The sequence below is a fragment of the Rhinatrema bivittatum genome, chromosome 6, assembly GCF_901001135.1.
Source record: "Rhinatrema bivittatum chromosome 6, aRhiBiv1.1, whole genome shotgun sequence".
Lineage (NCBI taxonomy): Eukaryota > Metazoa > Chordata > Amphibia > Gymnophiona > Rhinatrematidae > Rhinatrema > Rhinatrema bivittatum.
The window spans coordinates 41,436,275-41,448,801 of NC_042620.1; the positions used below are offsets into that span (position 1 = coordinate 41,436,275).

The window sequence follows — 12,527 nt, forward strand, 5'->3', positions numbered from 1 at the left end:
TCAGCAAGCTGGCATTCCTTTTCAAGACCGTGTTAAAGCACACTCTGTGAGGGCCATGGCGACTTCAGTAGCACACCTTCGATCGGTGCCGCTTCCTGACATCTGCAGGGCTGCAACCTGGAGTTCTCTCCATACCTTTGCAGCCCACTATTGTTTGGACAAAGCTGGAAGACAGGACTCCATCTTCGGCCAATCTGTCTTGCGTAACCTTTTTCCAACATGATGTACCAACACCCTTCCACCTTCCCAGTAGGGTGCGGATGCCCTTTCCCAAATTCCACCCCAGTTGTTGTGCCTGTTGCACGTCGTTGGGTGCATTTGGTGCAAGCCAGGACATCCTCAGCTCGGTACTCACCCATTTGTGAGGACAACCATCCTGCTTGTCCTGTGAGAAAGCAAATGTTGCTTACCTGATGTAACAGGTGTTCTCACAGGACAGCAGGATGTTAGTCCTCACGAAACCCGCCTGCCACCCCGCGGTGTTGGGTTCGTTTTAGTTTTTACTTTTTTAGGCACTGCCTGTAGCTTTGAAAATCAGACTGAGGGGAGACCCCTGCTGGCTGCAGGGTCGGTGCCTTGCTGGGCATGCCCAGTGGGGGCCAGTCAAAGTTCTATTAAACTTTGACAGAAGTTTTCCGTGGTGGGCTCCATCCTCGATGTCACCCATTTGTGAGGACTAACATCCTGCTGTCCTGTGAGAACACCTGTTACATCAGGTAAGCAACATTTGCTATATTAAGTAGGAGGGTGCACAGAAAAGCAGTTTTTACTGCTTTTCTGTGCACTTCCCAGGCGCCGGCAGAAATTAACGCCAGCCTTTGGGTAGGCGCTAATTTCTAAAAATAAAATGTGCGGCTTGGCTGCACATTTTACTTTCTGTATCGCGCGGGAATAACTAATAAGGCCATCAACATGCATTTGCATGTTGCGGGCGCTAATAGTTTTGAGGGGGTTTGAATGCGCATTTTTGACAAGCTATTACCCCTTACTGAATAAGGGGTAAAGCTAGTGCTTCGAAAACGCGCATCCAAATGCGGGTTAACAGTGTGCTCCACATGCATGAAAAGATATATGCGTATAACTTCAGAGTTATGTGCACAATGTTTTTATGAGCATAAAAGTATGTACACATAAAATCCCAAACTAATTAATGAATGCACATCCCTACTGAAGATTACCGCTAGGTGGCTTTGTCCCTACTGCCTGACCCTGGAAATCCTTTCAGAGTCGCACATTTGTTTGGTGGATACATTTAGCTGCTGTGAGGGGGAAAAATCCCAACCCATGGGATGTAGCGCCCTAACTCTTTAAATAAGCACTGAAAATGCACTCCCGCAAATTAATATTTAAACTTAAAATGAGAAAGAAATGCAGGGAAAATGTATCCTGGTAGCTGTTTTCCTCTAGGTTCTTAAAATGTACAGAGAAAAGAAATCCATTCTGATATTCCAAAGAAGAACTGTGAGTTCTCTCTCTCAGTATGCTGGCACTGTAGCGTGATTAGAACAGAAGGCTGTGAACATGGAGATCTTGTTCAGTTTTGTTGGTTCCTAGTTATGTGACCTTCAGCGAGATTCCTAACTTCTCTGTAGTTTTAAGTTATTTATAGCTAGCACCTTGTTGCCAAATACCACTATCGGGCCGATACAGTAAAAATCGCGGGAGAGCGGGCAAGTGCCCGCTCTCCCAGCGCGCGCACAGGCCACTCTCCTGTGCGCGCGATTCAGTAACTCAATTTATTTAAATTAGGGCCCGTGGTAGAAAGAGGAGCTAGGGACACTAGCACGTCCCTAGCACCTCTTTTTGGACAGGAGCGGCAGCTGTCAGCGAGTTTGACAGCCGACGCTCAATTTTGCCAGCGTTGGTTCTCAAACCTGCTGACAGCCACGGGTTTGGAAACCGGACGCCGGCAAAATTGCTCGTCCGGTTTTCAACCTGCAAGCCGCGGGCCCATTTAAAATTTTTTTTTTTTTGGTAATTTTTATCTTGTTTTAACTTTTGGTACTTCTGACTTAATATCGCCATGATGTTTAAGTCTGAGGCGCCGGGGAAGTGCACAGAAAAGCAGTTTTTACTGCTTTTCTGTGCACTTCCCCGGCGCCGGCAGAAATTAACGCCTACCTTTGGGTAGGCGCTAATTTCTTAAAGTAAAATGTGCGGCTTGGCCGCACATTTTACTTACTGTATCGCATGGGAATGACTAATAGGACCACCAACATGCATTTGCATGTTGCAAGCGCTATTAGTCTCGAGGGGGGGGGGTTGGATGCGCGTTTTTGACGCGCTGTTACCCAATAAGGGGTAAAGCTAGCACGTCGAAAACGCGCGTCCAAATGCCGGTTAACAGTGCGCTCCACCGCACTGTACTGTATCGGCCTGTGTGTTTGCAGAGTGACGGTACATTATTTGACTAATACGCTTCACATCTTTCCAGTATTCAGCATTTCTAGGGACTGCTGTTACATAGACCCTAGAGGCTTATAATGGAAAAGGATTACCGGTAATTCACATTTTTCTGTATCTGGCAGACCTGGAGTAGGATTTGAATTCAAGTCGGCATACCACTAATTAATCGCCTTAGGAAATAAGAATCCTTAAAATGTTTTGACATAGACTGGTAGAGCATGGTGGAGTCACTAATATATTGAAGCAGAGATCGACTTTTATCCTGCAAATGGAAATGAAGATGTTAGATTTTATTGAGAAAACATGAGCACTTGCAAACAATCTTTCTTTCCTGAAAGGGATTGTCAGATTCTGTAGATATTTTACATGAACTCTTTGATATAATTATAGGGTCGGTTGACTGCAAGCACAGTGGGCCAGATTGTTGGACTTCAGTCTGATGAGATCAAGCAGATTGTTTCGGAGTATGTTGAGAAGGTATGTACTGAGCTGCATAAATATTGGTTTTATATAGTATTGCATTAGCATTCGTACTGCATATTTCTAATTTATTACTTTAATTGTCCAGACTAAAACAGCTTTTTTTGTTCTTCAAGGCAATTAGTTTTGTTCAATACCCATCCCCAACCAATTAACTTTATTCAACAGTTATTGGTTGTTGTCTTTTTGTATGTGTGAACAAATCATTTCTTTTGAACAGTTAATACAAATGCTTCATTTTTGGCTCTTGAGTTCTAGATCATTCATGATTGTCTGATGACCCTTCTGTAATTTTTTTCCCCTTTTTCTGATGCTTGTGAGCTGCAGCACTTTTCCATGTGTGAGATAATCACTATAACTCAACTGAAGCTGTGGCAAATTCCTTGTCTTGCTTTATTATAAGGGAAATGGACGAACAAAAGCCCATGGGTAATATTGCAATGATTCATTACTTCTGTTCCAAGAAAAGGCAGGAGGACCTTGAGTATTACAGCAGACAAATGATTGATCATCTGCAAAATAAGAACAGACCTAAGTCAGACCAAAATGCATCACCTTTTATTCTAGCATGCCCCAACATTAACAAACACAGTTCTTAGCCGCACGCATGCACCTGAAAGTAATATCTCTGGTGTTATTTACTTGTTCATTCAGGCAGTAAGGTGTGTTTCTGGTGACAAAAGTCACTGTGCAAAATGAGACTTTTGGGTTGCTGGTGTTCTATTGCTATTTTTTCATACCTGCTTAGTTTATTGATTAAAATCCCTTCTTTAAATACACAATGTTTAGCTGGCTAAGTGTAGTTAAATACAACCCAGTAAACATCCTGGTTATCATTGGCTGGATATTCAGCGGATGCACTTACTTGCTAAAAGTGCAGCTGAATTTCTGGCTAGGTCTGATTGTACAAAATTCATCCAAGTAGTGCTGAATGTTGCACTACCTGGCTAAATTTAAAGAGTGCATCCCAGGAATGTTCCATCCCCTTTTTTACCTAGCTCACAGGCCGATACAGTAAAGCTCGGCTGCGGTTACCCTGTTTCTAACCCGCTTTGTACCCACAATTTGGCCGCGTAAGTCTAACCCGCGATTCACTATCCATTTTTACCAATCCTTACCGCTTCTTTAAATCGATGCGTATCCCTTTCTGCCCGCGGCATGTAAATGATATGTAAACGATCGGATTAGCTATTCCCTCCCATACAGTAACGTGCGGCCCGATTATCGCCTTTTTAACCAACTGTTTTGCCGCGTCTTTAACCCGCTAATTTACCGCCTACCCTGACCCTGGCGTTAGAGGGATGTGACAGCAATAGGCAGGATCCGGTCAAATAAGTGGGTGGGTTGGAGCAAGCTAGTAACATGGTGTGGCCTGGTTCTCCTACGCTCGGGCCTGATTCTCCTCCGCTCGGGGATTGCCAGTCCTCTCTCTCCCCCCCCCCCCTTCCCGAAGCAAGGCACAGGGCGAAAATCGACTCGACATGTTATTAAAGCAAATAGGGTTCATGCACCTTCGCCGGCGGGGCTTCCGGAAGCCGCTTTCGCCGCCGGCTGCCCCCGGGAGGCAGGGGAGCCACGGTGGGTGCCTTGGGAGGAGGGGAGAGAGGACTGGGGCTGCTGGAAGCATGCAGTAAGTTTACTTTTGTTACAATTTCTATTTGCTTTAATAACATGTCGAGTCTATTTTCGCCCTGCGCCTTGCTTCGGGGGGGGGGGGGGGGGGGGGGGGGAGAGGACTGGCAATCACCGATGCCCGAGCGTAGGAGAACCATCTACTTCCTGGTACCTGTCATTTCAAATGTCAGTTGAAATGACAGGTACCAGCGCACCCAGGATACTGTATAGCGCTCTATACAGTAAAATGGATTGCGCTTCATGGACGCTTCATGGACGTGGCTTGCATTTGCGTCTAATTTAAATACTGTATCGAGCGGTATGTGATCCAAACTGTGCGTGCGGCAAGCGAAGGTGCGCCTGGCACTGCCGCACTCTTTCTAATACGTCCTTACTGTATCGGCCTGTCAGTTGGGTAGCAATTTTACCTGCACAAATTTATCCAAGTAAGTGGTGTGTGTTTTGAACAGATACAGTTTACTTAGCTAAAAACTGTTTTTAGCCGGGCAAGCCTTTTTCAAATTGATCCTTGGTTACTGCACAGGAAGAAATAATTATGAAACCATTTCTATAACTAATATTGGAGAGTAGCATAGCTATTGCTTAAAGGTATTAACTTGTTACTTAGAAGACAAAGCACAGAAAGGCGAGATCTTGTTTTGAAGATGTAATCCCTGAGAGTGGAAATGCAGAGCTCCAATAGCCATACTGAGTCGTGGAAAAAACTGCAGTCTTATATTATTGTGCCTAGTGTAAGAATTATCCAGTAATGTTGTACATAAGTTTGATACCACACAGGAACTTTTTTTTTTTCCTACAAAGATGACTAATTACAGAAGAAATGATTACAGTTGGAAAATTGAACACCTAGAAGCTGGAATCATAGAACAGCAGTACAGAGGCAGCCTGAGGGTGTTTTGTAGTGTTTATTCGATCATGTCTCCTTTTTGAAGCCATTAATAGTGCTGTGTAATGCTCCGTGTTCTTTTAATGAGAAAGAACTAATTATGCAATATGTCAGTGCTTCCCAACCTTTTCAAGCCCAGGGCACACTGAAATTAACAAAAATGTGTGGCGCACTGATGTCCTCGGAAGTGGCATGGCGGACATAGAGAGAGGGCTTATTGTCAAAAGAAGAGCTAGTGAAGCACAAAAGCCCCACTAGTCTCTCTTCTAAATTTTCAAACAGAGAGAGAGGGGGTGGGAAGAAACACATGAACTTTACTCACTGGGTCAGTTCCCTCTATATATAAGTGCAGGAGAGGAGAGAAGTTGGTGTGATGCAGGCAGCTGGCTCAGTTACTTTCCTTGGCTGCTGTATGAGGTTGCCAGAGCTCCTCCACTGCTGATGTTCCTAACACTCAGAATGAGTTACATCCAGGGCTCTCTCACCTCAGATAAGAGGAGATAAAACAGGTTGAAAGGACTCCAGAGGAGGAGTCACAGGAGGGGAAAGAAGAGGCAGGTGCTGTGTGTACAGTCTGTGACAAGCGAAATGAGACTGAGCTATCCATACCCCATTTACCTCCCATTGGTTACTACACTTCAAGGCTGCAAAGAAGAGACGTGCATGATTACATATGTTTTCTGGTACATTTCAGAGCCACTGCTGGTGATTTTTGTTGCTGTGAGGTGCTGAGAGCAGAGCCCAGATTCTGGTCTGGATCTCAGCAGAGGGCAGTGGTGATTTTCCTGGGCACACTAGTTAGGAAACCCTGGAATATGAATTAAGTAAAAATAAATAAATAAATGTAATGTTTTGTATTATCTGCTACTGTGACAACAGATGAGCTCCATTCTTTATGATAACTCTGAAAGCTGCTGAGTTAATGCCCATTTTTTAAATAAAAGATTTTGGGAAGCACTTTCCACTTCTTGGTACTAGATTTGAGTACTATGAGGCAATAACATGATTTTAAATAACAAAGTCTTGTCAAAGTGTCAATCATAAGCTGGCAGGTTAGAACATTTTTCTTCCCTGCTATTCTTGCAGAAGTCTGGGCAGCAAATATAAATCGAGTTGGATCACACTGGAAGTACAGCCAAGATAGTAAAATTAGTTATGATTATTGTCTCTTTTGTGGCTTTGCAAAAGAAATTGCCACTTTTTTAAATAGATGTTTCTAGTTACCAGAGAGTGGAGAAACATATATTGTGCATTGCATATTCTCCATGGGGGTTAATATTCAGTAAGTAACTTGTCCATTCGCAGGCTGACTTACTTGCCCCAGATACTCAGTGAGTAAACATCCCACTGAATATTTCAAATTAAAGTTCTCTGGCTACGTTTAGCTCAATAACTTTAAACCTAACCGAATATGTTTTGAATATCACTGGTTATATGCAGCCATTAAAGTAACTTAAACCTGGAGTACTTTCCCGTTTTGATCTTGGGCTCCTTCCTTCCTTCTACTTAGCAAAAGAAGTATAAGTCAACATGAGAAGACACTTTACATAGACGGATGGTCTCCTTCAGTTCCTAGGCCTCACTGTTAACTTGGGGGTTTATATAAGACTTAATTCTTCTCCCCGTGATCATATAAAGGGCTACCTGCATTAAACCAATTGGGCTATGGCCATTTAAGCTCTTCCTCCTTAATCCAGTTTGCTTGCCCTACCCCTCAGAGACCTCGCAAGACTCTAAACTCTTTCTAAATCCTTTTATCTAAGATGGCTCAAAGGTTTAGATTCCCATGCTAGCATCTGGGGAATCCTGGGTCTTACTGAAACTTTGAGGTGCACCTTTTTTGCCACACTCAGTTCTGGTTCAATGCCATAATCTTCGTTAAGATCCTCCTTGCATTTTTTTCTTCCAACTTAAGGTGAGATGTAAAAACAAACAAGTAGGGAAAGCATAAAAAGGCATGACTTTAGGTTTGCTTTTCAACATAGATTTATAGAAGGTGTTGGTGAGGGGGAGGGTGCGAGGGTATGGGGGGTATAGATGGGGTTGTGTGTTTGGAGATGTAATGGTTATAGGGCTGTATGTGTTTATCTGGGGATGGATGTTAGGGGTGTTTTTGGATGGGAAGTTTGTATGTGTGTATGGGGTTTGTGGGGTGTGTATTTTAGGGGTATGACTGTAGGTAATGAAGGTGATTGTGGGAGTGTAAGTGGGTGTGTGTAGATGTTGAGGTGTGTGGGTAATTTGTGTGGAGGGTAATGTGTGGCAGGGTTGCATGTATAAGGGGAGTTGAGGTATGTTTTTTGGGAGTGTGTAGATGTGGAGTGTGGATGTGGGTATGGTTGGAGTAAGTGAGTGTTGGGGGAGATAAATTGAGAAGTTGTATCATTTATTTTCTGTCTGGATGGGAGTTTAGGGATTGTATGGGTGTGCTTGAGAGCAGGTGTGTAAGATGCTATTACTAGCATAAGTAGCATGGGATAGACTTAGTATCTGGGTACTTGCCAGGTTCTTATGGCCTGGATTGGCCACTGTTGGAGACAGGATGCTGGGCTTGATGGATCCTTGGTCTGACCCAGTATGACATGTTCTTATGTGGGTATGGAGTGTGTGGGAGGCGAGAGTGGCGTGCATGGTGGGGGAGCATATGAGGCATTGGGTGGGTGTTCTTAGGAAGTGCCTTTTGTGCTACCCTTTACAAGTTGCTTCATTTATTTTCCTTGTCTCTGGCTCTCTGTCTGTGTCGTTCTGTGGCAAACTACTGGAAGGGTGAGGATGGATGCAGGCACTGGGAATAGAGCACCGGTCAAAATTCTAGCAATTCAAACATTTTCCAATAGAAAGCAATGGAGTTTTTTGTTTTGTTTTTTTTTTGAGGACAGGTTCTCTAAAAATACTAATTTGTTTCTGGTTTTTAAAAGTTTGTCTGAGATAGTCACATTTTCTTAATCTATGCAAAATTTCTGGTCTCCTTTTTGGTGAGTTAATGTGCCTACAGACAGACAAACATTGATCCCTGTTACATAATTCTCTCCAACATTCTGTATATTGGAATGCAGAAAATGTCAGGGAAGTAGTCTTCCCCATACAAATGTAGTTAGTGTGGAATAAAAAATAATAAAACAAATAACATACATTTTTGCTTTCCCTTCCCCTCTGTCTCCTCAGTTGAACTATTGCTGTCCCCGGTCCTGGCTTTGCCTCACATATGAAATGTATAAATATCAGTGATCTGAGCTAGGAGTTTACTTTTTGGGTTAGCTGATGTGTCCTCTATTTGTCTTTTACAATCCTAAAAGCCGATGCAATATCTGCATGGGAAAAACGGGCGCTCATGATTGAGCGCCCACTTTCCTAACACGCGTCCATCCACCTTTCCTGGCCGCACGATGCAGAGGCAAATGAGCTGCTGTGTTGAAAAGGAGGCGCATGGGGAAATTGTGTGTCCCTAGTGGCTGTGCACAGGTTAGGAAAGTGGACGCTCAATTTTACAAGTGTCCAATTTCTTAACCCATGCACAGCCACAGGTTAGGAAAATGTAAATTAAGCATCTATTTCCTAATCTGACTGCTGTAAAGACATTTTGTTTTTTTGTGTTTTTTTTTCATGTTGCTGCTTTCTGTGGGTCCTCAGAGTTATTTTCGCCACAAAATTAAGTCAGAAGAGCCACAGAAAAGCAGTATTTTCTGCTTTTTAGTTTAACTTTTGGGGCTTCTCAAAACTTAATGCTGGCTCCAGGGCTGGCATTAATTTTTGATGGTGCATGTCGGTCACATGGTTATATTTTTTTTTTACATCGGGGGTAGTAGCTAATAGCCTCGTCAACATGGTATTTACATGTGATGAGCACTATTAACTGCACCCTGGTTTGGACGAGCTGATCCAATCGCAGGTTAGCCTGAGCACACGGTATTGCATCAGCCTGTCTGTATTTGGCGAAAAATTTCAGCTGTGGTTATGAGTACATTTCTAAGATCATCGGAGGAAGCAGAGAGATGCTAAGGGCATAAAAATAATTTTTTTTTGTTTTGTTTTTTTAGTGAAAAGAATTTCTGTAACAGACTGAAATTTTTAGTCAGGATTAATATTAGAAAATATTTCTTCAGGGAAAGGGTGGTGAATGCCTGGGACAGCCTACCAGTGGAAGTAGTGAAGGCAAAAGCAATAAAATAATTTGAGAAGGCTTGGGGTAAGCACAGAGGATCCTTAATTCTGAAAAGTTGAAGGTATAGCCAGACATCAAATGTTGTCGATGCATTACTAAAAGGAAGTAAATTTGGCAGGCTTAGACGGTTCTTACAGTCTTTATCTGATGTCATATTTTCTATTTCTTTGTATGCAGTAGATGTAGTTATTCACAGAGACCTATTTGTGATGACTGTCTAGAATCCAGTGTCATTTATTGAAATACAGTAACACTAATTTATACTAGAGCTATATTATCTATAATTTCTTGTGGGGACAGCAGCTGTCTTTGTAGATATTAAATGCTTACAACATTGTTAACAGATGTTCTCTGCGTGATAGTCTGAGTTGGTATTAAATGATTGAAATTGTTTGCTTCAGTTTGTAATTTTTACATATAGATTGATGACCTGACTTTGCATAGTAAATGCAGTGAATTATATACCTTGATTGACACTCTAGAAAGGATTTCATTTGCATGCTTTGAATATATTAAATTGAAAGTATAAGAACTGCATAGTGTAGAAAAGATGATGGATAAGGGGCTATTTCAAAATGATTTACTTATGTAAATGCGCTCTTTGAAAATTACCCTGGCGTAATAGGCGGAAGCAACGTCACACATATTTTTATGTTCAGTTGAAGAAAGCACTCCTGGGGCGGAGTTGGTATTGGGAATTCATTTATGCATGTTCTTTTGATTTTCAAAAGTAAATGTTTGGTGAACATTTACACCGGCTACCTAGTATGTGCAATTGTGCATGCAGTCCTGCTATTTATGCACGTTAAGTCTGCTTTAAAATGTTGGCTGAAGGCTTTGTGTACACACAGATTTCAGCCCTAAGCACGCTGTTATAATATTGGCCTCTATACGGTTGAATTTTACAGATCACACCCATTTCAAAATTGTTGTGATTTTTGAATTTTTTTAGTGCAAGTAAAAAGTACAAAGAGAAATGCCAACGAAATATGGGAAACCCAAATGCTCTTCTCTTGTAATATATTGTAATGCAATAGACTCGAAATATCACATTTTGCCTGTTGCTTAATCAGGGGCACATGGCTTGAATGAAAGGATAAGCAAAGATCACTTACAACATGCATATTATATTTACATGCACTGCTGTGGTGCCAACCAGAAAACTCTACAAAAAAGGCACTTGGAACTCCTATGGACTTTCTGTAATGTATGTTGGCTTGGCCCTCAGAAAGCCATGAATAAACAGAATTATCATTACAATATAGTAAACCTCCCATGATATGTATGAAAAGGCAACACTGCACATATACCAGGCCCCAGAACACCATTAAAACTCTTATTAGGAAACCAGGCTGCTATAGATCCCTACACAGAAATTACATGCCAGAAAAATACCTCACCTCGGTCACATATGCAGAACACAGACAGACCCTCACCAAATATAGAATAAAGAAATCAGAAAATATAAACGGAAACTTGCTGAGAACTGAACTGGAACCCATAACAAGCCAGTCTCTATATGCAGAGCAACAATGGTAAAACAGAAACATTACCATTCTTCATAAAACATTAAATAATAAAATCAAGAAATATAAAACATCAATCATAATGGTAAAATATTGTTCGTAAAAAGCCTGGAGACTGGAGGATAGCTAATGTAACCCCAATATTTAAAAAGGCTCCAGGGACGATCCGGGAAACTTCAGACCGGTTAGCCTGACTTCAGTGCCAGGAAAAATAGTGGAAAGTGTTCTAAACATCAAAATCACAGAACATATAGAAAGACATGGTTTAATGGAACAAAGTCAGCATGGCTTTACCCAAGGCAAGTCTTGCCTCACAAATCTGCTTCACTTTTTTGAAGGAGTTAATAAACATGTGGATAAAGGTGAACCGGTAGATGTAGTGTACTTGGATTTTCAGAAGGCGTTTGACAAAGTTCCTCATGAGAGGCTTCTAGGAAAAGTAAAAAATCATGGGATAGGTGGCGATATCTTTTCGTGGATTACAAACTGGCTAAAAGACAGGAAACAGAGAGTAGGATTAAATGGACAATTTTCTCAGTGGAAGGGAGTGGACAGTGGAGTGCCTCAGGGATCTGTATTGGGACCCTTACTTTTCAATGTATTTATAAATGATCTGGAAAGAAATACGAGTGAGGTAATCAAATTTGCAGATGATACAAAATTGTTCAGAGTAGTTAAATCACTAGCAGATTGTGATAAATTGCAGGAAGACCTTGTGAGACTGGAAAATTGGGCATCGAAATGGCAGATGAAATTTAATGTGGATAAGTGCAAGGTGATGCATATAGGGAAAAATAACCCATGCTATAGTTACACAATGTTAGGTTCCAAATTAGGTGCTACTACCCAAGAAAGAGATCTAGGTGTCATGGTGGATAACACATTGAAATCCTCAGTTCAGTGTGCTGCGGCAGTCAAAAAAGCAAACAGAATGTTGGGAATTATTAGAAAGGGAATGGTGAATAAAATGGAAAATGTCATAATGCCTCTGTATCGCTCCATGGTGAGACCCCACCTTGAATACTGTGTACAGTTCTGGTTCCGCATCTCAAAAAAGATATAATTGCGATGGAGAAGGTACAGAGAAGGGCAATCAAAATGAAAAGGGGAATGGAACAGCTCCCCTATGAGGAAAGACTAAAGAGGTTAAGGCTTTTCAACTTGGAGAAGAGACGGCTGAGGGGGGGATATGATAGAGTTGTTTAAAATCATGAGAGGTCTAGAACGGGTAGATGTGAAATCGGTTATTTACTCTTTCAGATAATAGAAAGACTGTTATGGTTTTGAGGTGAGGGAATAGATTCTTGGGCACTGCGGTAATGGCTACTCCCACGGGGAGGAGCCCCGTGAGGGACCGCAGTACTAGGCTGGTCTCGAGACATGCAAACACAGAAGATTTGTCTTTTATTATACAGAGGTGGTAATATTGAGG

At 42.0% G+C, this 12,527-nt stretch overlaps 1 protein-coding gene across 2 annotated transcripts in view; it reads left to right on the top strand.

The window, feature by feature from the left end:
- Positions 1 to 12,527, top strand: part of CCDC93 (coiled-coil domain containing 93) — a 371,692-nt gene that overhangs the window by 128,280 nt on the left and 230,885 nt on the right. For both annotated transcript variants that reach the window (XM_029605342.1, XM_029605343.1), the window contains one exon: positions 2,797 to 2,883. In XM_029605342.1, the coding sequence (XP_029461202.1) occupies positions 2,797 to 2,883 (87 nt within the window). The remainder of the gene's footprint in view (positions 1 to 2,796; positions 2,884 to 12,527) is intronic.